Genomic DNA, 26,480 nt, shown 5'->3' with positions numbered 1-26,480 from the left:
TTTTTCATTTTAAGATTTATTCTTGGAAGTATCCTCTTGGATTATATTCTTGGAAATGGCCCGCTACGCCTGCTACAGTATTTGTATGGAGAACGTAGAGAGCGCTACGACGTGCTACGCCGTGCTACGATTAAGGAGTATTATGGTTAATTACTGTAAGCATCTTATAAAACATCCGAAGTACTATATTTTCATCAATTGCAATTAACTTTACCCCTTACCCCTACGTTTATACACTCGAGCAATGCAAAAGTTCCAACTGCCATTGACGTTCCCTATGTTACTGGATCTTTTTCTTTGCTCGTGAATGTATAAGTTACATTCAGTAAAATCAAAGTGCATCCACGATCCACGCCCGCAGAGGTCCAATATTATTTGGTTGAACATAAAAGTGTCGGTCTCAATGATAAATGACAGCCATTTTAACAACGACCGCCTCCGAACACTTATCTCGCAATCTTCGACGTTTCTGATATCATTTTTCTAAACTGACAAATATAAAATGGAGAAAACTTCATCACCAGGCCTGTGGTAAAACATATTTTTTCCTGAAATAAATAAGGTATAAAGGTTTCACACGGTCTAAGTGGACACTTTCTTAAAGAAAGTTTTTTGATATTCTTTGACGCACTTATCCTTTTTCTCTGTCGCTGATCCCGGCTTTATCCATTTATTTTCACAGTGTGTGTGTGTGTGTTGTGTAACACAACCTTTTAAAACACTGTTAAAATTTAATACTCTGTCAACTTTTATCGTAACTTTACAAAAATGTTGTGTGTAGTTTTACTTGAGATAAGTACTCCCAATGAAAACTTAACCCTGTATAAGATCTAATGCTACAAAATCCTCCGTTTCAGAGTTGCAATGCGACAGACAGGTATGAACAGTTCATTTACCTACATAGGGTAGTAATAATAATAATAATAATAATGTTTATTGTTTTTCCAATAGCCATATTACAAACATTTTCACAAAACTTAGAATAACTTATAACTAACATGCAGAGCTGGATATAAACTAAAGTTATAAAATGAAACAATGTAAGGTTGTTGCAACGATAATATACAATAGATTGGCTAATCAAAGTATACAAGTAAAGTGCTAGCGCCTAAAATAGGATAAATCCTGAGCTATAGACACTAGCGAACGCCCCTGGTGATTGTAGCCCAGTCAGTGTTAACGTTCGTGTACAATATGTAGGGTAATATTTTATCAGTGAAGGAAGGTGAATCTATGTTATTGTATATTTTTCTACTTGTTCTTGCGTTTTCTATGATTTAAATAACAGTATTTCCCTCAACGCTCGCGTTTTCAGGAAATGGAAGGAAAAAAAAACAAGATGACGAAAGAGTTCGAATTTTAAAATGCTCGTAGTATTTTGACGTGTCACGAGTTCACGACTAGGCGGGCTATGGGGCGCGGGGCGCGGGGTGCGGGGAGTGTCAGGGGCGTGGGGGGGGGTCACTTCACTGTTAAGTGAATGCTGAGCACGAGTTTTACGAGGACACCATCTGGACTGATTCAGGCAAATTTCCAGCTATAAAATGTAGTTTTTTTTTTGTTCTTCATTTTAAATAACTGTATTCGTTTTCACACATACAAATATTTTGTGTATTTACGGAAATGAGTTGTTTCAGTAAGTATATGTTTTTCCATTGCCCATTTTCTTAAATTTCTTGAAACTTGCTCTACTATTACTAAATGTATAAACTTAAATTACTTAAAATGTACATTGTACAACCAAATCGTAAGTTATAAGTAACCTTCCTTATTTCTCTTATTGTTTATGACTACACTAGTATATATGAGGGCTAACAGGGATATTCAGTTTTTCCTCCATTGAAGGCGCTACGGGCAGCTTGAGCGTATAAATCCACAATCCTCGCAGTTTATGGCACTTGCTTGTTGATTTATGTCGGCAATAGCGCACCTTTACGACCTTATTATGAAATGTTTATATGCGATCTCTTAATAAACGGGTCATGTTGCGTTTTACACGTAGTTAATAGGTGCTCATATTTTTTTGTAATTAACATTTTCTGTGCTTTAAAATACTACAATAATGTTTTTTATTATCCGTAATCCACGCCAAACGCGGTCCGATCGCGCACAGCAAGGAGCGTTTACATAAAAATGCTACGAATCATATTCATTGGTGCACATAATGTAGCACTGGTGGAAATGGCATTTTTCACATCTTCGTAGCAAAGCCGCATAGCACATCTTTATTACGGTTTTTTTAAAAACCCTGACTAAACATAACACAAATTAATTCTTTCAAAAATATGCTTAAATAGTGAAGCAATGTTAAATAAACTGCTTTATCGCAAGGAGTGTGGTCTATGATGTAGTTGCATTAATTTTCTGCTAGTAGTTTAAACTTAAACTCACGCTGCCTCTGTGAATGCTGAAAACTGACACAAAGGCGAAGGCGTCTTATGTTTTTACTACACACACAATACATAAGACGTGAAGGCGCCCACCAAAGAGCCTGGCAGAGCCAAAGAGCCTAGTCGAGCCAAAGAGCCCGCAATGTTCCACAACCAGACAGGAAAACAAACACTTCGTTATTTCACAACTGTAGGTTCGTCATCCACTTTACCAACCAGCTTACTGAAGCAAAAAGTTAAAATGTTTTGATGTCTTTGATGCTCATATTAAAAAAATGGAAGCATCGCATTTTTATGATTAAATAGCTAAAGTTGTGGGATTTTTTTCATTAAACTAAAGTACTAAGTATAACTATTGTTTTCCAAAAGCCCAACGTAGGGCTAGCAAAAAGCTATAAAAGTTGTAAGCCTTTGTGAGATAGCTAAAAAGTTCACGCATGATATTGCGAAGCTTTGTAGTTGGATGAAGTTGGGCTCGAACTACATTCAACAATACGACCTTGTAGTTCTCGGTTAAATTGAAATGTTTTATTTATTCTCGTGCTCTAGAGCTCTCGTTGGTAAATGGAATCAAATTAAAAAGTTTATTACTGGAAGACTGATGCGTGCACTGAAAAATAAGCTTTTATTTTTACGGTGCTCTGTATTTTTCTTATGCTGCATTGTGTTTTTTTAAGTCTACTTTTTATTATTTGTGTAAAGTAAGGAAATCATTATGGAAGTTATTTGTTACTTGGTAGTTGATACCTACCATTCAACATTCATCATTTATCATTCATTAGCCTATAGCAGTCCACTGCTGGACGTAGGCCTCTCCCAAAGCACGCCACTGGATGCGATCTTTAGCTTTCCGCATACAATCATAACCAGCCACCTTTCGCAAGTCGTCACCCCATCTAGCCGGAGGGCGTCCCACACTACGTTTGCCTAGTCGCGGCCTTTGTAATGGTAGGTAAACACGTTTATTTATTTAAACTCTTTATTGCATACACATAGAAACATACAAAGTAGGTACAGATCATTACAGGTTGACAGTCTATGAACACAATGTCTATGTTTACCTACCATTATTAAGGTCAAATGGTTTTAAACTGTTCTATGCTAAAAACAAATCATAAAAATAAATAACAAAGCAAAGTCATATGCCTCTAACATTTCATCTTGTGGGATTTTCCGGAGACCAAACATGGCTTAATGAAATAAACAGAAATAGATTCACTATTCAACTTGAGGTTTCTTGTCACGTTTTTGTCGACTCAGTATGCGTTAACTTCGGGTCGGGTATGACGAGGATAAATTCGAATGTCGCAGGCTTAGCCATTATGAAAATAACAAAGATTTAACAGACAGCATTATTTGTATTTATTTATTTGACAACATTATTCAAGTCTATAATCTATCTAATAAAAACTTAAACGAACATTTAAATAGCTGGATTCAGTTAAAAAATATATAGTTCTATAACTTTTTATAGAATACCAAAAGGATCATATATTTTTAGTAGATCATAAATCTTCCTACTATATGAAGAATATCTATAAATTGAAATTCGTCCTGAAAATCTTTTCAAAGGTACTTTTATGAAACAAGCCCTGAAGCCAAGTTGTAAAGATACGACTGATGCAACCTACATAAATATAAATTTATATTACTATTTTACAACCCACATTTTATATTTCGTCGTAACCTCGAAAATACTCTCATCTAAAATCGACCCTTTACCGATGACATGCACGATATGAAGTAACCTAAACTTGACAAAGACGACCCTTTATTACGTACTTACACGTGTTTTCTTATATTTCGATTATTATATAGGAAAAACTAAATGTGTTTTCTGTCGAAAATGAATATTCATAAGACTGAAAGTTAAATATACTAACAGCATAATACACAGTCATATCGCGTTATCTCACAGATCATCTCATGATTATATTGTGAACACATCTATATAATCGTCTAGTTTTGGCAGAATCATCTAATTATGCTAAAGGGATCACGTAGGTGGAAGGTATTACTAATATCCACGTCGTCAAACAGTGCCGCAACTAGGGCCGTGCCGCGCCGTGCCGCGGTGGCGAAGCTCAGGGAGCCAATGCTGGTTTCGAATCCACCCACCAACTTGTTTTGGCAATGACTTTCAGTTTCAAATTGAATTGAATTTGACACTACACCCACGTATAATTATTCCGTAAATGTTACTTCGTTTTCACTTACTTTTTAATTAGACACACCGGTCTATTCTTCCTTTACTTCATTTCTATTTATTTCCTAATGGTACAGTTACTAGTTCGCCACGTGACAGGACTCGGCGGGATACTTCCGGCTTCCTTCAGGCAGCGGCCTTCAGCAGGCGCGTACACTTCACCAACATAGTTTTAGATTCCAGAATGTTTTACGCAATTCGGAAAATCTCCTTTTCCATTTCAGATAAAGCGTTCAATTATCATTCCTTTTACTGTAATTGTAGGCTTGATGACGGGAGGGTCGCAGGCAGGCGAGAGCTGCTTTGGAAGGAAAATACTTTTAGATTGATGCGATAAACCTTCATCATTCCGATGCAATAATCTTTCCTACGATTTTGAAAATGATTCAAACAATCAAGGTTGTTGTTTAGATTTTTTATGCTATTAAATCGTGTTACAAATTTTCATTTGTTACACCTCGGATCCTAAGTACTTAGGAATACAAAAAACTTGGTTTGTTTCGTTCAAATCAAATTAGTTTCATGACAACACAGGATTTTGTCTTGTAATATTCGTCATGGCGGCTGAAACCTGCGAAATTAAGGAGATTATTCTCTTCGCCCGCCGCGGCTTTCATAAGACTACATTATTCAAATTAAAATGCTAATATTATGAAGTCAATTTTGGTGGAATTCTAAACGACTTTCAGCGGTCTATGTGTACCACATTATCCTTAATTCAATCTAATGCAAAAAAAGGTTCTTAACTTAAAGCGAACCTACTTAAACCTCGATCCTATTAATTCTTTAAGCACGCTTAGCGAAGCCACATGTTTAAAAAGTACTTATAAAAGAGAAATCTCTTTCAGTTCCCATTCGAACTACGAGTACCTTTTAACTTTTTGATGAACAGCAAATTGTGTTTAAAACAAACAACTGAACCTTTTAGTGTTCTCAACTCCGATCCGATGTTAGAATTATGTAGAAAGTTGTTTAGTAACTTGCTTTACGTATTTATTTGAGATAGTTAGTTAGGGTTTACTTTTATTTATTTACTGGGAAGCCTAAACCTATTGCCTGTGCCTACCCAATATTTATTAAATTCGGGTGTAAGTAGTCGTCTTCGATGTATTCACATTATGTACCTAAATTGTGTTTAATTATGGGTTTATTGCCTGAAAGAAATAGTTTTATTAATATCCAAAATATAGGTTACTGTATATAATATTCATTTAAAGCTTTAGACCCATAATATGTATCACAAGTAATAGGTAGTTTTTAATACACCTAGGCAAAAATGCAAGTGATTGTTTGGGTATAAAACGTACAAATTTAATATTAAAAAAAAATTACGAAAGCAATATTCAAAGATCAATTTATATTTTAAATCTATAAAATCCATTATGCAAGTTCCCAACTGAAAAAGTTTCCAGAAAATTGAAAGTGTAGGTACCTACTAATTGTAATATAGAGTTGAGACTCGACTGATACAAGTCGAGAACTGGGCCAAGTTCCGTATCTCAGTTCGGCGGTCCCTTTGATCTTAAATACAAATTCAGTGAAAGATCTTCGAAAACAATTTAATTTGGAGCACATTAAGTAATGGATAGTGGTGCGGGAGATTTACTGTTTAAAGATGGTAGTGAAGGTGCTGCGTAATGATAATTATCTGATGATAGAGTTATAATGGAAAATTTTGTACACACATGGGCAAATTACGTATCTTCAATAATTTTGTGCTATGGCGAGTATATATAAATGTATACGTAATAATATAGGTGGTTCTACCTTTTTTGGCCAAGGATTTATTTGCCCAATCTCATAGGTACATACTTATTGTTTGGATCAGCTATACGTGCTAATACTAATCACTTCACAATTACCTACTCGCATTATGAATGAAAAATTATAAACCTAGCCACAGGGGGAATCATAGCGCATAAATTCTATCCAAATAATTTTTGCCCTAAGAAACTGACTAAATATTCGTAATCGCTTTGGACACCCCGAGGGTCTCAGAATAGGGTTCCTCTATGGATGTGCACTATGCTGCTGCAGCCGCGACGTGGTTGTACCATCCTTATTCCGCAGGCTCATTCCTGGAGGGTCACTTTAGCATACGAACATCGGACTTTCCAAGCGCTGCGCAAACCACGACTCTATCTCATTGCATTCATCACGATGCATCACGTCCCCACTGATAGGGCACGGGTCTCCTTCCAATAAAGGGAGGGTTTAAGATCTAGTCCACCATGCTGGCCTAGTGCGGGTTGGTGGACTCCAACACAAACAAGTTTGTGCTGGGAGAGTTGTCGAGTTGGCACACCGACTGTCAGATGTTTTTCAAGCTGCCCGAAGCTCATTGCATTACACTTACCTACCTACTTGGGTTTTTTGTATAGCTAGAGGACCCCTCCCGCCACACTGCGGGTTCCGCCGGACGCCCCGGTCGCCGATAAGCGCCGCGTCCGTAAACGATTCCATTCAACTCCATCCAGCGAGCAAAAACGTACCGGATTTGTCCAGTGACGACTTATTTTATAGTATGCTTTGCATTCGTTTGCAAATGTTTGGCGGATGAATGGTTTTGGATTTGGCCTATTGCTAGTCAGCTTTGCTGTGAAGTATGACTTTGCCATTATTTATTTATAGGTATTTTATTGGACAAATATAACTTATAAGTACAAAAAGCTACAAGAACTTGATGCTAAAAGCATTATCTACCAGCCGACCTACAGGGGGAACAGGAAAACCATCGTCTGGTTTGCTTTGCTAAGGACCACAAGGAACCTCCTCATCCATAAATTACCGGCAACTAGTCAAAACTGCTTCATGATAATGAATACGAATTTTAGCAGAAAACTTAATTGCAAATGTCCAGCGCAGATTCACTTGTCCGGTTAACTTATTGAAAGTTTCCGTCAAAGTTGTGCGAGCGAGCGGCCGTGCATGGCATGCTAAGGCTGCCCGCACACTGCTACGCATCACGGTACATGAATGCATGTCCGATCGTTGCTTGTAGTTACCTCCGTTTGTATAAAACAACACGCACAATCCAACAGCCAAAAAACGCATCTACGTGCCTTCATGCTATTTACGCAACATTTAGCGGGATGCGGGGCAGTGTGAGTACCGCCTAACCGTACACGAGCCGGCCCCAAGCTGCCATTACGGGGCGACAATCACTTAAATTTAATAAGGGATGAAGTTCGGCAGTTGCCAAACATCACGTGTAGGTACTTGCTGAACACAAATTAGAAACTGTATGCTTAGCGCAACCGAGGCGCTTAGCTCACGGTGATTAACGACGACGGCGAGCTGTGGAGGCGGCGGCGGCGGCTATTAGTTCTACTTGTTGATTTGACAACTCACACGGTTTAACTGCAGTGTCGGCGATATTGCATCTATTTATTATTGTTTATCTTCTCTTCATTTGTTTATTTTTATTTCAGCTTGCGTTAAAACATTACGAGTATTAATATAAATGGAATACAGTACTAATGAATAGTTTACCTACTGAATCCTTGGCTCTTATTCGACACTCAAGTTAAAGCTGAATCACGAAGTAAAAGAGAAAAAATGTGCATAATTCTCATTTAAAAGTGATTTCAAGACGGAGGTAAATGAGTCCTGAAAGAATGAGAGGAAAAAGGTTAAATGGAGACAAAGTTTTTCGATCTGCAGCTGAATCTGAATTGATACTGAAAAAAATGGAAAAGAGGAACTATTACTTCGAAGTGGCGGACGAAGTTCTAACAAGCACATATTGTTCGTAGCCATCAACCGAATGTGCTACCATCTTGTATTTCTTCGAATTCATCGCAGTGAAATGTATCGATTTTCTCGATGCTCCATTCTACATGCATTATAGTTTGATAAACAAAAGCTTCTCTCGTGAATTCGTTAAAAGGTAATTAGTTTCAAGCTCTATCGATTTATGTTTAATTCAAAACAGAGATTGCTTATACTAGGCTTGTACATACTCATGGATACATATATGATATATGATAATCCCCGAAGAGGTAATCCAAGTTTCCCGACAAGACATTAAACAAGAAGTATGTCATCAAACCTTTTTATCTCATCGCTTTACCTATAAGTATTCATATGCATATTCAATAAACTTTCTTTTTCCTTAACAGATTAAGAAAGTTCTATTACATAAAATAGTATAGATAATTGTATATTCAATCAGGTATGTGATTGTGCGTCGAGTGCAGCAACTAGCATTACGGGAAGAAAATTGAGGCCATGTATATGCGGGAAATAGAAGGTTTATACAAACTTTGTCACTTTCTTGAAACCCAACCAAACGAAAATTATTATAATTTCGCTTTATCGTAGTATCGGAGTTCTGAGTAACGACCATTTGTCGTTTGTCGCACATTTATGTTGTTCTTATTTCGCACAAACGTTAATTCACACACTAGATGTTTCCGCCAGCTTTGCATTGTATTAAAAAAAAATCTTGTGGGAATTCCGGGATAAATAATAGTCTATTTGTATCCAGGGTGTCAGCTTAGGTAATTGCTACATGGCAAACCTGAAAATGTGATTAGTGGAGAGCAAACTTCCTATTTCACGAAAAAATCTCGTATGCTTTCTGGTGCTAAATAAACTACAGCCCGTTACAATAAGTGATTGTGTCTTATGATTATTCGCTTGAGCGGGTGCTGCCGTGGCCACTACCGATAGCGGAACTGCAGACAAACCAACTGTCTTTGTTCCACGCGCCATCGACCAGCGTAATTGAAGAGACCTACAGAACTAAACTATTTTCAGCGGTTTACAGAAAAGCTGTAAATAAACTCACTTTCTTCCATCTCAAGGTTTGGTAAAAATTTGCTATGGTAGTAGGTACAAGGCAGGTTTTTTTACTCAGCTGTTTTATTTTTAGTTAGGTAGGTACATTTTAGTCATGTATTTTTTATAAAGTTAATAGTTAGGTAGGTACTTTTTTTTCATGAATTGGTGTACATGTAAAGATAATTGTATGATATAAACATTCAAACAAAACAATTTTTGACCTGCGCTAAGCATCCGACATTATAATTCCATAATTTAGCATAAATAGTTGGTGGCTACAGTGAGACCGCAGGGACGCGGCCGACTCTTGTGTTGATAAAATATGCACCGGAGACCCGCATCCGTGCACTCCGCATTTGTTTTATAAAATGTTTGCCCCTAATTACCTACTGTTACGTTCATTTATGAGAACGTTATAGAGATGCAGAGTTTTACATCGCCTTTAAAGGTTTTCCCGTGCAAATTCTGAGATAAAACGTGGTGTCATCTTCATAGATTTCATAATCGTAAAAAAAAAACAGTTTTTCTTCGAAAATTTACCGTTTTTATTTGTTTATTGATAGGTGTTTTGGGTCACTGATGAAATTAAACCCTGCATAATTTGCGCGCAGAGTTATACAGGGTGTCGAAAAAGTGGTAGGTATAATAATCCGAGAGAGGGTTATCCTGAATATCACCCTGTATAGCCTCAAATACAAGTAAAGTAGCTAATACCTATTGGATCAGTTTATTCATGGTTGATCCCAATGCGAGTTAATGAGGCTCATTAGCTGCAGCTTAACATGCAACGACTTTTTGTGTTCCTGGATGACGTATTTATTCCTTTTGACTAAAATTCATGATGGAAATGGATATTTCACATGTTTCATTCATTTGTTTTAGTCATTTATTGACTATCTAGGAAACAAGCTAATTATAATAAAGATTTTATGAATTTTTGTGAATATTGCGTTAGGTAAATGCAGAAATATTTAGGTACTTAACTTACATAATATATAATAATATGTATATTCAAATATTGTATCTAAGTATGCGTGTAAAGGTTGAAAATCTGGCTGTAAATAATCTTACTACGATAGAATGATATTTACACTACACTAGGTAGGTAAGTAAAGTTTATGATGGATAGGTCCTTTGTAAATAAAAATAAAACAAGAAGAAAGGAGTGAAAACCTTTTATCCGATTGTGAGAGAAAAAATATATTTCCATCGCATAGCCCGGGGCGGCCGGGGCGCTTTGTGATCGGTAAAATATGAACACATTCCTGGAACTCTTTGTGTTTTCGGACAATAATAAGTGAACATGTGTTATTTATTCTCATATTGTTGTTTACATTTTGGTTTTTAGACGAAATCAGTTTGATATTAATTCAATTCGGCGACTGCATTCAGCCATGTTCTGCTATGTTTTATGCATAGCATTCTTATTGCAGGAGTTTTTATACACACACGCATTTGGCACACTGGTATTTGGCACATTTAGGGCCACTTTACTAAGTACCTGAGTATAAGACTATAATTTCTGGTTCTACACAGGATTTAGGTTGTATCTATGTATAGTGAACATCATAATTTAGAACCGGACAGCTACAGCTTGTTAAAGTTGAAAGTACAGTTTTATCCGGATTCCGAGCTAAGCTTTCTCTTCGGTGAAACGAGCTGCAATAAAAATGTGTCCCGCACCGAGCTGCCGGCTGCCAGCTGCCCGGGCCACGACACCCAGTTAGTACTAAAGTGGGAGTGGTAGAAAATTCTAACAACTTCTTCTTCTTACTATGTTTCACTTTCTTCCTAAAGGTAAGCGTCCACTAGTCCAAATCATACGGTACGCACCAAACGAATTGTCATAAATGTGGACAAACGGCGCGCGGCGTCGGCATGCCCGTGAAGTGTGTTCGATACTGATAGGTTAATGTTTACCTTTAGACTAAATACGTAACATAAAAAAACTAAACAATGGTTTTCATTCACCATGTTTACCTTTAGACTCTTATTTCTGAAGTTCCCGTTGTTGTATTGAATTTTTTAAACCCTTTTGGAAGAGAGGCACTCGTGAGATTGTTTAGTTTTTTTACGTCACGTATTTAGTCTGTACCTTTCAAAGAAAACGCTGATCAGGGGCTCTGCATAACATGCAAAAGGAATGGCATTTACTTGAACTGTAAAGCTGAGTCAAAGCAATTACATTATTACTTAGAATATCCCATTCCCTACTTTTTTATACTTAATCAACATTGAAATTATAGAACATGAAAATTAGGTACTTTATGATAATGTTTTTATTTTAATAGAAATTCCTGTGGGGAGCTATATCACATCGTATTTTTTCCAACTTTCTTTGAACTGAAGGGTATTCTTCAAGATTTACGAAATCTATGTCAAACATAGGTTTCAGTGTTGCCTGCGATCTCACAATATCTCTCACTATTCTCTTTAACTTTTCGTAGGCTTTATCAACGTCGTCAGTCATAATCTGTGGAACAAATATACTACTTTTACACAATATTTAAGTTCATTTATTTAACATACTTCTATATTATTTTTCACACATTAATAAACACAGAAACAAATTAATACGTGTCTATTCGCTACAAGATCGCTACGAGAGCCTACGAGCGGCTACGTCGTAGCGACTACGTCGTAGGCATTCGTAGCCCCGTAGCCAAAGAAACAATGTTCGTTTTTTTTGTGTACAACATTACAGCCTGGCAAGTTAGTGTAGAAACTCCTATGGGAAAGTCTATTAGAGTAGTGGCGAACCTATACCTTCCTATTCTTCCTTGCCAGGCTCTACTCATGAAGCTGATATGGGCTGTCGTAAGATAATGTACTCAGGACAGGTGTTATTTATATCAATCTAATAATATATTTATATTTTACTTTGGTCATTAAACAAAATGCCAAAATATCAATTTAAATTATCAGTGTAGATAACAAAAAACATAAGATATTAAAGATCTAACCGTCTCCCAGAATAATCCGGGTGAGTTCCGATGGATGCTGTCGTAATCATCCCTCACATTTGTAGTTTGCGCGTCGGCGCCACTCTGAAATCATATTTCAAAGTGTTTTCAAACAATATTATTTTATCAATACTCTAATTAACTTCAATTTAGGTTTAGCCTTATCTCAAACTACGTTATCTAACAAAAAAAAACAAAAAACACGCACTCACGCCTTGTACTAATGTACTCCCTTGCGGGGTAGGCAGAGGTGCATTGCTGCACCCACTTTTCGCCAGAGTGTTATGTTAATCCCAATGTAGTAGGGGGCGGGCTTATTGCCATTTAACGGGCACATCCAAGACCCGAGAACAAATATCTGTGTTTAAACAAATATCTGCCCCAGCCGGGAATCGAACCCGGGACCATCGGCTCAGTAGTCAGGGTCACTAACCACTACGCCATTCGGCCGTCAGCCGTCGTCGCCGTCGACGTTATCTACTTATACCTAAATATAATAACTTATCCTAGAAAATAATAATGTAATCCGAGGTAAGTATTGCTTGTAACTTGTAATCTCTCTCTCAGCCTATAGTCCACTGTTGGACATAGGCCTCTCCTAAAGATTGCTGTAACTTGGTTACAAGTCATTCCGAAACTTTTGCATATCAAAGACTAAATAACAAATAATGTGCGTATTTTTGAAACTTACAGACGAATAGTTCTCCATATGCCTGAGAAAAGAACTTTTATGCGCCGGCCCCGCCGACAGAGACACGCTAGAAAAAGCTGCAATTACAAAAAAAAAACTATATTGATAAAGCCCAGTATTACCATTATCATCCCCGAATATCGACAGGACACAGGAAATAGTAGGTATATGTATAAGTTAGTAAGTAAGGCCTTCTTTCACAATGTCTGGTTAGTGGCTACCTGTGAGATAAAATGCATGCTGTCACTGTCAAAAAATAATAACAGAGAGTGTCAGCATGTATTTTATCTCACAGGTAGCCACTAACCAGACCTTGTGAAACAAGGCCTAAATCTCTCAAATGAGGATCCGAGGTTGAAAATTTACTACGAAACCAAGCGTGCCAGTCACTGCCAGTCATGTCTGTCATCCGTCGGAATCTGTCTCATTGCGGGCCCCATTGCGGGATATTAGGTATGATAAAAGTGAAACTGAAAGCAATTATCTTGTCTACCTTCATAGTCACTATATTATTAACTAGTTCTGCGCAGGTGGCTAAGGGTCGCCACCCATTATCGGCGGGTTTTCGGATGGGCGGCTACCCAAAATCTTAAGAAATGATTATACCTAACTAGCAATAAAGCTAGACCATGTAACAACTCCGTCATATCAAGTAGCCTACAATTTTTACTCATGTATGACAAGAGGCACCAAAACTTGCGTAATATTACACTGATCACGAAATAACAAAAAAATATAAAAATTCATGATATGTTGGGGGCTCTACCTCATTTTGAATTTTTGTAACTTTCATACAAAAGAAAAAAAAATACGGACACAAAAGTCATTTTTTTTTCCAGGATACTCGATAAAACATTTCAGTTTCATGAAATAGCCATAAAAAAAAATTATGTATTTTATTTAGCGGTATCTTTTCAATTTTAGGTATTTTTCGAGCTAAACTTCAGTAATTGAATAATTCGCTCTGAAGTCACGATTGGAATTTAAGTTCTGATACAAATATCGATGATCTTGACATTTGTTATTACATCCACACAAAAGCACATTCAGGATTCAGGAGTCAAAATTATGGATGGTAAAATATTTAAAAAAAATACAAAATTTTGAAAGTTTAGACATCGGTAGAGCCCTGAAGATATATATTTTTTTTAATTTAAAAAACTATTTTGATGATGTATGTGTATGACCCAATACGCAACTTTTAAGAGGTCTTGTGTAAGGGAAATAAAAAAAAGGTCTGACGGGACACCCTAATGTATAAGGCTGCTTTTCACTAGTGTGGAGCGAAGGAGCGGATCGGTGTGCGAGGTAAAAAATTACCAATGAGATTGCATAAAAACTCTGCCCACGCAATTTGCGCTCAGCTCATTAGATGATTTTTGCCTTGCACACCGCTCCACCACACCTCTCCGCACTGGTGGACAGGCACCCTAAAGCCCCACTCACATCTAGGCGCGGGTGTGTAGGTGTCGCTGTGCCGCAGCAGCCCCGCCTCCTCGAGGAATGCGTACCACAGCTCGTGGTCGGCCGGCGCGCCCTCGCGCAGCCGCGCGCTGACGGAGCGCAGCGAGCTCGCGCGACCGATCTCTGGATCTGGATGGACAGGGGCTTGGCTTGTACTTTACACTGGGATAGTAAGCCCCAGTTACATCATACTCGGTTAGATCATAACAAGGAAGAGCGGTGGTCGGGTAAGCGCCCGCTATTCATGCACGTCAGAGATACGGGTTCGAATCCCGGAGCTGACATGTACCAATGAGTTCTTTGAATTTAAGTACAATGTATACCGTCGCTCTTACGGTGAAGGAAAACATCGTGAGGGGTGCGGGTGTCGCTGTGTCTACCCAGTCCGGATAGATAGGGACTTGGATAGCCTGGAATTCACTAGGCGACAAATTGACGCAGAACCTGTGTTGGCATGTATCTAAGTTTTGCCGCGACGTCGCAAGCGACTTAGCAGCATATATTATATTAGCTGCATCTACGAGTCGAGTCCCAGATTCCATGTTTTGGCTCTTTTTGCGAAAATGGTACAGTAAATCAAAATGGGATGATTCTGGGGCTCGTTCTGAAAAACTTTGGTTGAAAAAAAAACCTGTTAAAATAGTAAAGTCACGGGATCAATAAAGTTTCCGTGGATACAATTAGATTTCAACTTTTCTAATTACCATTTTTATCAATGTCCACGACGTCTATAGGGATTGCCGGATGCAGTTCCATTTCTTGGTTGTCCTTGGTGCAAAATGTCACAGATTTCGACGACTTAGCGCCGTCGAACGGCAAATCTATAATACAAATCTGTTATTACAGTATATTATCATAATTTAGTAAGTACCCCTATTATTTCTAGCCTAAAATATGACAAATTTAATAAAACACAAAGGCCCAGTTTCTAACTTGATTAAAATTTAATATTTTTTTTTACATTTTCATGGAGAACCAACAGCATTTACTAAAAATAATACAACTTAATAATTACTTGATGCCATTAATAGGTCCCCGCATATAATAAAAAAAAAGATATAGTGACTGAAGGTAGGATTTAACAAGAAGATAAGGTTAAGTATACTTATAGGATATATGCCTACCTACAGCCACAACGGAAACATAAAGGTCTATTAGTTACATTATTATAATAATTAGTCAATTACCTAATTATACCTAAGTTTGAGCTACTACTCATCCTACTCAACAGCCAATCACAAACTGAATTGCATACTCAAGTTCTTATGAATAGCGTCTTGACGTTCTCAGATAACAACTTTTTCTAAATATTCCATTCTTTGGCTCCTCAATATTAGGCAAGTTCTTATAATAGAGGTAATAAATAGACAAGACTCACCTTTTAATGAAGATTGATACTGACTGGTATCTACAGGTTGGTCTCTCAGCGGTTGCGAGTGCTCGGACGGCGTGCTTCTCACCTTGGCGACACTGAGGTCATGATAATGAAATTTAATTATAAGTTATATAATTTAAAAATATCGAAAAACGTGCAATAAATACCACTTCTTAAGTTCTTACTTCAGGATGGGATTCAACGCTGCGGGGGAAACGGACCTATAGACGGCTGAATGGTGTAGTGGTTAGTGACCCTGACTGCGATGGGGCAGATATTTGTTTAAAGACAGATATTTGTACTCGGGTCTTGGGTGTTGATATTTATATTTAATATGTACTTATCTATCAATGTATTTGTGTAGATATATCAGCTGTCCGACACCCATAACACAGGTTCCGCCTAGCTTGGGGTCGAATGGCCGTGTGTGAGATGTCCCCACATATTATTATATTATTATTATTATTATATTACAGTAAAAATAAATTGTACCAAATTTCACTTTACAACATAAACAAGTGCCAACGCACAAAAATACATAATTGGGCTTTCTTCTTCTTCGTAATCGTCAATCTTTGTAATTTTTGACCTGACGTGGTACATGTTACTCTTCTTTCTTAATTTAGGGCTACCAGTCAAAGAAAACAATGACCTTCCATCTTTTACCAGTTGCAAAGTTATCGTTGTCAGACCCACCCATAAACTATATTTAAAAACTAACTTCCTCCCGAAGCTGTCGGCCATGACGCTGACGTAGTCGCTTCCGTCCTGCGAGTCCTTGAACAGCGACAGCAGGCTCGTGTCGCGAGTTGTCGCGCGCTGCAGCGACGACGCCGCCGCTGGCCCGGGCTCGGCCACGACGCTCTTTACAGAGAAACATTATGATTATTCTCATTTTAACTTATATAATTACCTACACCTAACATAAATTGCCTTGTTTATAATAAATCTAACATAAAACATTTAGAAAGTAAGATTACTTAATATTTTCTGTTCTAAGATTATTTAATTTAGATTCTAAAATTGTTTAATTTAGAGCTTTTCCATCTGAAATACAGGAAAAACTCTGTTGTTTCCTAGTTCAGATCAGCATTTTAAACTACCTTTAGCATTAAGAGTTGACCTATTATTGTAAATCACATTTAGCATTAAGTATTTTCTGAATAAATATTCTATTCTATTCTATTTCAGCGGCCGCTACACGGATTCGCCATCGACATCGATAAGCTCGTTTTATGCGTGTTCCACAAATCTCAGTGTCGTATTTATGGCCAATCGCGATATAGTGACGTTTATCTACGTCGATAACGAACTCGTGTAGCGGCAGCAGCGGTGTGCTTACTAAGAAACGAATGCATATTTGGCCACTGGCGTGTCCCAGAAGATATCGGGCGTCTTTGGGCAATCCGTGCATTTACGACAGGTACCTAGTACATAGTTATAGCAGCCCTGCAGTAGTAGAAATGATTGCTTAGCTCAAAGCTGCTACCCATGTCCTGACTAATGTAGGGCATAGATAGCCTCTAAAGCAAAAGTCACGCATTGCACGCACATTGCAGTTAATGCAACTCTAGTAATTGTTAGGCGATCGAGACGAGCCAGATTTACATGAGACTATACACCTAGATTTAACTAGATATAAGTACTTTAGTTAACTTCTATCCTATGCATAATAAACAAAGTTCATACATTGCTCAGACGGCTCAACACATGAGCCCCCTGCACATACTCGCGGGTGCGCTCGTCACTGTCGTCGAGCAGCGAGCAGTCCGCCGCCAGCTGGAACTCACTCCGGTCCTTGTCTTCTGGAAGCTTCTGTTGGGGCAAATAACTCGTCGAAATGCCGAGTTGCAGAAAGGAACATTAAGCTAATGTTGGTATTAAATCTACGTCTGCCTAATTGTTTTTAAGTCAATAAAGTAGTATTCTATTCTATTCTATTCTATTCTGTCTTTTTCTGCCCGTAAACTATCAAAGCAAGACAGCAATAGATTTAATGCCGCCATTAAATTGCTTAAAGTTCCTTTGTGCAACTCAGTGTTAGTATACAACTAGACATACACTACCTAGTTAGGTACCTACTATCCACAGCCTAATGAAAATCAAGGCTACTTTTCCCAAGTTTCCTGCATCCAACACGTTACTAAGATTCCTCCCCTGCTGGTCATCCCGTAAGTACATACATTGACATTTATGTACTTACGGGATTCATTATAATGTAGCCGGTGTAGAGGCTGGATGACGAAGAGCTGTGATAGCATATTATTATAGCACTTCTATAGGCTATAATAATAATATGTGGGGACATCTCACACACGGCCATCCGACCCCAAGCTAGGCAGAACCTGTGTTATGGGTGTCGGACAGCTGATATATCTACACAAATACATAGATAGATAGATACTAAATATAAATATCAACACCTAAGACCCGAGAACAAATATCTGTGTTTAAACAAATATCTGCCCCAGCCGGGAATCGAACCCGGGACCTTCGGCTCAGTAGTCAGGGTCACTAACCACTACGCCATTCAGCCGTCAAATCTACTAATATATCTACTAATATCTATCTACTAATATATTTACTTTTTTAATCATTGCGTAAATATAACAACTTTATGCAGTTTTTATCTAAAAGGTTCTTAAACTACCCTTAGAAAAGTGACATGTTTGGCTGGCAAATATCTAGGTAAGATATTTACGTAATACGTGATGATATAAATATAAAAACGTTCACTTGCCATGAGTATCTCATTGATAATGCCGGTGATGATGATGCGTCCGGAGAGGAGAGTCTGCAACATGGTCCTGTCGGCAGAGCCGTCCATGGACCCCGGGTGATGAGCGAAATGACGCGCTCTGTGGGATACATATGTCTCAGTAATGAAGAAGGGGTGCACGAAAAGAACCTCTCTTATAAATACGTTCGGCGCACCCTGGCCAATCAGTGACGTAGTTGACGGACGCTACTTTCTTCACCAGAATGACTAAACCTAGCCTAGCTCTTGCGTTTATCACCGACACGATGAGAAGTACTTAATTAATGAGAAATATGTAATAATCACACACATTTTGAGTTCTTTTTGCTTTCTTATCAAAGCAGCTTTGTCTTCACAAGACACATAGATCAAATACGGGCGGCGCCCGCGCAGCTTCAACATCAAGGCACTTATGAGGTCCAAACATACTATTTTCGCTTTTCCACCTTCTATAAATGCTTGTTCCCGACCTGAAAATAAGAAAATGTTTTAGGATAATGTCTTAATTAACCAATAAGATTTCTATTTAGTATCCTTCTGATGATTAAAATACCCAATGAAAAATTTTCACCAGATTATAACTACCTTTAGGGTATAAAGAGGTGGCTATGGGGTTGAAGGTAAATGACGAATGCAGGATTTCTTAAGGCCAAACTATTTACTGACATGATAACCAAATTACATTTCTCAAGTGTGTTATCTAAGTGGCGGGTGCGAGACGACTAGCGTCTGCGCATTGTTCGCTACTGGACGTTACTAGAAAGCTTACATTGTAAAATGTGACTAAAACATGTGTCGCTACATACCTATATACCTACTTAGTATAAAATAAATGTATAGGGGTATCAAGCTAATCATACGGTATAGTATTTTATAAAAAATAGCCAATAGACATATTAACCCTAAGATACTAACTAAGGCCATACGACTCCCCGTGCAGCTCGCAGTACGTCAGGAACTGTCCGTCCAGTATCATCTGATCGAACTGTGCGCGCGAGACGCAGATGTCTCCGCGTGAGACCTGCTCCGGCGCCGTCGTGTGGAGGCGGCCCAGCTGCACCCGGTCAGGGTAGTCGGACAGCAGGCGACTGGCGAGACTACCTGATGAATGACCTTCAGAGTTATTGGTTCATGGGGCACTTTGAACGCAGAGTGGTTGCTTAGTGTACAAGCGTCACACAAGCGGGTAGAAAGTTTAACGACGTCTGTGGTAAATGCACAGAAACAATAGTAGGTAAGTATTTAATTTACACTTTGATACCGGACCTTTCAGTCCAAGGCTATTTTTGTAAAATATTGGCGTAAAATAAAGCAAGAGTGTCATGATCATGAATCAGGTTTTAATTAAACTGATGCTGGCGTTGTTTATACAAAGGTTAGCTTAGAACGGTCTTTAAATTCTTTTCGACCATCATCAAACTATTTACTTCTTCTGACAACTTTTAAATCTTACAAGAAAGCAGAAGAAGATAAAGATTTTCACGCTATTACATAGCAATCAAGCACGCTAGTAAAAGCAAGGCTCTTCATTTTAAGAAGAAGTTATAGGTAATAGCGATTGGTACCTTTCCCGACCCCTTCATACCCGACCAGCACAATGAGCGGCACCTCGGTGCAGTCCGCGGGCGGCGTGTGCGGAGACACCTGCGCGCGGGAGAGTTGTTCCACGTACAGGAGACGGAGCAGGCGCCGCGTCGCCAGCGTTGTGACGTCAGGGTTCATGTCCATGCGGGATTGACGCTGGTGGGTAAAGAAGAAGGTGATGGCATTGGGGATAGATGGGTGTGGTACGCTGGTAGGCAATAGTACGAAGAAGCTACGTATACGGATGTTATATGATTAGCATTTTGCAGTAGAGGTTCATGCCTTCGTTTCTAATCGTTTCAGTGACAAACACAAAAGCTAGACTATAGGTTTTGTCACCGTAGTGAAACGATTATCCATTGAGATAAACGTCAGTCGTTGTCTGCCCAGGGTGCACCAAAGGCATTACAAGAACAAGTGATATGTCACAGAGCACTGAGCAGGCTCCTTTACTTTTACTCGTAAGAAACTATAGACACCCAAACTGCATAGCTCGAAGCAAAACTGTCCCAATTACCATCGGACCACATCCAACAAACATTCTATACCACCAACCACAAGCTCGGGATCAAGCAGAGCGTCATCCAAGCGCAGCAGCAAGCTGAAGGTGTTCAGCACCACGTCGCTGTATCCAGGGATGGCGCAGACAGGGTTCCCTCGCAGGTCCAGGACCTGGAGCCGCTGCAGCTGCCGCGTGTAGACCGCCAGCTCCAGGAGTTGGTGGAAGCGGTTGTTGCGAGCGTGGAGCTCACGCAGCCTGCGGATCATCATCATCATCACGACCCATCACGTCCCCACTCCTTAGGCACGGGTCTCCTTCCAAGGATTTAAGGCCTAGTCCACCGCGCTGGCCTAGTGCGGGTTGGTGGACCACAACACAAGCAAGCTTGTGCTGAGAGAGTTGTCTGGTAAGTGGGCAACGCGACTATCAGATGTTTTCAAGCTGCCCGAAGTCTGCGGATGGTTTGGCGATTTTGGGGTTTATTTATTTCGAAGTTATAGTCGTTGTATTTTGTGCGGAAATAACTAGTAAACTGGGTGCATGGCATGGCATTGATCAGAATGATCAGTGACTTTAAAGAGTAATACCCTAAATAATTTATATATGAAACGGAATCATAGGAAATAATTAGGTACGGTCAGGTGCAGAAAAACCTGACCCCCCTCTCATAGTAACAATGTTTCTGAGGGGGGTCAGGTTTCTCTGCACCTTACTGTACCTGCAACATCCAGAAAAAAGCCTCATGGATGTCAAGTTATTTTCATTTAGATTGAGATACTCCAGGTGCAGTAGCGTCCATAAACCCATAGTGTCGGATATCTCGAATAAGGAGATGTTATTGTACGACAAATCCAACCATAGCAAACGCAGATTATTTAAGTTTTCCAGTGTCTTGATGTGATTAAAGGCTAAGTCCAGGTGTCGTAGAAAACTGAAATGAAAATGTGATTAAAAAACACAATTTCCTACGGTTTCTGTCGTAAGATCTGTATGTACCTAAGGGTGCTTTTCCACCAGAGATGTGCTATGCTACGATGCTATGGATGCGTTTGATATCCACCAATCATAATTATTGGTGCACATAGCTTAGCACTGGTGGAAACGGATTCAACTAAGATATGTTTTTTGTATGGAATGATGCGTGCTATGGATGCGTGCTATGGATATGTGCTATGGACCATCGCGAGTGATTTAGCTATGTATGTGCAGAGCAGACCTACAGTATGCCCGTCGTTTCCATACTATCGATACATAGCATAGCTCGAGATGCGCATCTTTCTCGCACAGCTACTTTGCGGCGGCGCATCTTCGTAGCGCATCTTCCTCGCACAGCTACCTAGCGTAGTATTGGTGGAAACGGTCACATATTTTCGTAGCGTAGATATCACATCTTCGCAGCATAGCTGCATAGCACATCTCTGGTGGAAAGGCAGCCTAAGACTTATTTTACGGATATTCTAACGATCTTATTACTCACTGCAGGTTTTCCAATCCACTTATACTTTTAATATTATTATGACTCAAATCAAGAACCGTTATCGACCAAAAGTCTGTGAGATCACGTATGATTTTCAACGCGTTGTATTTGTAGTAGACTTCAGTCAAATAATGCTGGGCTGGAATGAAAATCTATAAATACTAGGTGGTAGGTACTTACAAACCCAGTTTATGAAAACTAATAAACAGTCCCATGTGGACACGGTTCGGTAGAAAAGGGCTGCCTATAAGGTCCAATATGTTTTGCATTCAGCCATTCAGCCGAGTTAAGTAAATTTTCTTTTATGAGCGAGATTTTCCTTCGAACTGCAGATTACGTTTGTGTTTTATTCATAAAACTAAGTAGGTACTTCTAGTAACTCACCAGGGCTATACTCCAGGACGCTGCTAAGTCTATTATAGCTCACTGACAGATGCTGGAGGCACGGCATGTGGGCGAGGACAGTGACGTCCGTCAGATAATTGGAGGAGAGGTCCAGCCACACGATGTAGCGAAAGTTCTTCAACACGTCTATGTTTACTAAGTGCTGGAAACAACGCACTAAGACTAGATGATCAAAATGTTAAGATGTATTTGAGAAGTATTCCAAAAAGTCTTACCTTTAATAACTGTTACAAAAATTTTAACGGAAAAGAATCTTCACAGGCAATAAGACGGACAACAAAGTATTCCTATAAGGGTTCCGTTTATAAATTTTAGGATTTTTAAGGAACGGAACCCAAAAAATCGTACAGGATTACACAAATAGAAAAATCGCCATTAAAACTAACCAACGAAGCTAAATTCAGCTTGATATACACAAAGTCTTTCAAAATCGGAGTCCGCTTCAAGTAGCTCAGGTGTATGGAGACCATGTCCACCGTCAGCACCCCGTCGACCAGCGCCGGGATGTCGCCGCGACCCCTGATCTTCACCGTCGGGGAGTACTGGTCCTTGTATAACTCGGGGAATATGTAGAAACAACCCCAGTATTGCTCTTCGTTCATTAGGGTTGTCACGTTTTCGTGGAACTGAATGAAATTAATTTAATAAGTTTGACCCCTTACGGCTTTTACAATCAGAGTCATATTAAAATACCTATGTATAAGTACCTATCTACTCCTGTTCAGCGGTACTTACTCAAGCAGGCTATATCGAAATCCCGAATAGCAAAATATGTTATAATATGACTAAGTTATGCCGTGCCTCGATTTTCTGTTTACCTTGCATAAACTTTGACAACTTTCTGAGGCATTTAATAACCGGCCTGAAATTTTGGGACTTACACAAAGTTTATGAGACCAGATGGCTTTGATATTAGCTGCATATTAAATTCAATATACCTAGGCATTCTAGCTACCCCATCTAACTCGAACGTGCTGTGCACTGTGCAGCACCACTCTTTTATAAATGCGCGAAAACGACAAACGTAAAACGTAGGTATGTAAGTGGATAGTAACTAAGTGTGTATGAACGTGTGAACATAAGGCTGAATATTATCAGATTTACCTATGTATGAGTGTATTTAACATGGGCAGGACTAAAAAAATATTTGCACCAACAACATTTGGATATGATTTTCTCCGGGATACCTTTCTTCTTTAAGATTTTCCAGATGCTAGACCACCACAGTGGTCAATCAATCGGAGAAAATCATATCGATGATACGATGCCTATACATAGGTTCCTCATGCAGAGTTCTGCACTGTGGCGAGCTCATTGAATCTATACCTGTCACCGCGGGCGTCAAACAAGGCTGTTTACTATCACCCCTCCTCTTTATAACGGTTCTAGACGACGTAATGCGTAGAACAGCAATTAGAGGACATCGACTTTGCAGACGATCTTTGTCTGCTATCGACTAAACGCCAACACCTGCAGTCCAAAATTGACGACCTCGCCAGAGAAGCAGAAAAGGATGGACTACGCATAAACTGCTCCAAAACTAAAGAGATGCGTCTCAACACGTCGGATGATTGCGCCGTGCATGTAAACGGGGAGGCCGTGGAGAGAGTGAACAAATTCACGTACCTCGGCAGCGTCGTGGACCCACACGGCGGAACCGAGGCCGACATCGACGCCCGCATCAACAAGGCCCGGTCAGCCTTTGCGCAGCTCAAGCCCGTCTGGGACTCCTCCGTCATCGCTCGCCGCACTAAAGTTCCGATTTTCGAGTCAAACGTCAAGTCAGTACTATTATATGGTTGCGAAACGTGATTCGTAAGAGATGACCTAACAAGAAGGCTACAAGTGTTTGTCAACAAATGCCTTAGACAGATACTAAAGGTATTCTGGCCGCGAACCATCTCGAATACGGAGTTATGGAGACTGACCAACCAGAGGAGAATTGACTCGGAAATCCGGCTTAAGAAGTGGAGCTGGATTGGCCATACGCTGCGGAGATCCGAAGACCATCCACCCAAAATCTCCCTGACAAAGTGGGCTGCATCTGGCAAGCGAAAGAGGGGACGGCCAAAAACCACGTGGCGTCGCACTGTCGTGCAGGAGGCAGCCGCCCTCGGCATGAGCTGGCACGAAGTCGAAGGCGTGGCACAGGACCGGTCAGAGTGGAAATCTACACTTCGAGCCCTATGTCCCTGATTAGGGACCCCAGGACCTGATGATGATGATGACAACATTTGGAAAAACTGTTTCTTAGCATAAGTAGGTACTTAAACTTAAAAAATGACCTACTCAACATTTTAGTGTTGTTTATTGACTGGCTGCCTGTACAGTACAGTACACTGATAAAATTTCACTCTCTACATATTCATGCACGCACCACTTCGGTCAACATCTTGTCGTCCAGCTCCGTCAGTAGCTGCGAGGGTACGAACGATATCGACAGGCCTCGCTGCGAGGTGCGCCGGGACTTCGTCGCCAAGCCTGAAACATAGGTGGGCATGAATCTATGCATCGCTGCTAGTGACTACTGGGGTCAATGAAAATGCTATACAGCTGTCATCGTTGGTTACAGGCGATCGTGGGTATGATGGGGATGCCTGGAAGAAACGCTGAAGCTTCTGATCGAATCTAGATGAGCAATCTTGGTTTCCTCACGATGTTTCCCTTCACCGTAAGAGCGATGGTATTCATTGTACCTACTTAAATTCCAAAGAACGCATTGGTATACAATATTATGTCAGCGCCGGGATTCGAACGCGCATCTGTGGCGTGAGAAGCGCGCGCTTACCTGACTGAGTCAGAAGATTGTAACTACCAGCCCTAACATCCAGACGAGTCTGTATTCCAGACGGAACCTGAAAGATATTTGATACGGGTGGATGTCCGCTCCGCTCAACCTAGCGGCATTATGTAAAATATACATAAGATATAGTTACTGACATATTTGTTGTATCTGCGAGTCCGACAAGAAGTTGATGTCTGAAACTTCCGCCCAGGACAAGAAGAGACTGCCGATGCGGAGGCCGAGCGGGGTGCCCGTGCCCGAGCGGATGCGCCCGCGGCCCTCGTTTGACGACCCCTGACCCGCGCCATCCTCGGGCATCGCCAGGTTGGTGCCCGATGATGTTACTTGCTGTAGACTTTCCATTGGAGATTATAGGCTATCTTGTACAACTTCCTTTAACTTTATTTTCAAGTGTTTTTTTTCTTCAGTGTTTATTTTGTCGAACTGTCGATTCCTGTGCGAATGACAGTTTAATCAATGGTAAGTACAGTGAAACTATAAAGTCCTGAAATTAATGTTTGAGGAACTAAAATTTTCAGGGGCCTGGCACCATTAGAAAAGAAACATAAAAGTCATAACAATTGTTTATGTCAATAGGCGGTTAGCTGTTTTTTTTAATTTTCTTATTAATTATAAGAATAATCGAGATAAAAGCAACAATTTACGCTTGGTTGCAATTAGGAAGATGAAGAAAAATATTCGTAGTCAAGCTAGTGAAGTTATTCATCGAGTTTTTATACAATGTTTAGCGGAACATCAATCTGGACACATTTTGTCGAATTTGGACGATGTTTACGCTCGTACAGCGTGTATGACGGGTATGTAGCATTGTACAAATTGTTATAACTCATTTTTTATTAGTACCAACGCTTCATTTATCGATAAACCTAGGTTTAGAGCCCAAGTCGAACATTGTTTACATACCACTGATTGTAGGTTTCATCTGGTTTCAGTTGAGTCAAACCTTAACATTTTGATACTTGAAGATATATTTTTTGTTTACTTACTAAATTCACATTGTGTGAATTTGGGGGGCATTGTGTAACTCAAAAAGATTTTTTAATTTTATTTTATAGTTATATCGGACCAGCGTGC

The 26,480-nt window shown here is 39.6% G+C and overlaps 1 protein-coding gene across 1 annotated transcript; it reads right to left on the bottom strand.

The window, feature by feature from the left end:
- Window positions 1-11,642: 11,642 nt before the first annotated feature.
- Window positions 11,643-25,840, bottom strand: LOC105380112. The gene is made up of 19 exons (XM_048625674.1): window positions 25,541-25,840; window positions 24,978-25,081; window positions 22,987-23,232; window positions 22,580-22,742; window positions 22,196-22,334; window positions 21,437-21,649; window positions 20,772-20,973; window positions 20,198-20,372; window positions 19,548-19,733; window positions 18,943-19,102; window positions 18,615-18,732; window positions 17,564-17,689; window positions 16,596-16,738; window positions 15,878-15,969; window positions 15,204-15,320; window positions 14,482-14,628; window positions 13,036-13,112; window positions 12,345-12,428; window positions 11,643-11,854 (listed from the first exon to the last, which is right to left on the bottom strand). The coding sequence occupies exons 1-19, from the start codon at window positions 25,746-25,748 to the stop codon at window positions 11,666-11,668; spliced, it is 2,889 nt and encodes a 962-aa protein (XP_048481631.1). The 5' UTR covers window positions 25,749-25,840; the 3' UTR covers window positions 11,643-11,665.
- Window positions 25,841-26,480: the final 640 nt, after the last annotated feature.

This window comes from Plutella xylostella, chromosome 3, assembly GCF_932276165.1.
Source record: "Plutella xylostella chromosome 3, ilPluXylo3.1, whole genome shotgun sequence".
Taxonomy (NCBI): domain Eukaryota; kingdom Metazoa; phylum Arthropoda; class Insecta; order Lepidoptera; family Plutellidae; genus Plutella; species Plutella xylostella.
This window is presented reverse-complemented; position numbering and strand designations above follow the sequence as displayed.

Bases quoted from the DNA above. Each gene is read 5' to 3' on its own strand.
- LOC105380112 (XM_048625674.1), bottom strand. From the start codon at position 25,748: ATGGAAAGTCTACAGCAAGTAACATCATCGGGCACCAACCTGGCGATG. The intron at 23,233-24,977 runs GTGCGTGCATGA...TAAATTAATTTC, and splicing joins ACAAGATGTTGACCGAAGTG to ATTCAGTTCCACGAAAACGT. The intron at 18,733-18,942 runs GTGTGTGATTAT...TGTATCCCACAG, and splicing joins AAGCAAAAAGAACTCAAAAT to AGCGCGTCATTTCGCTCATC.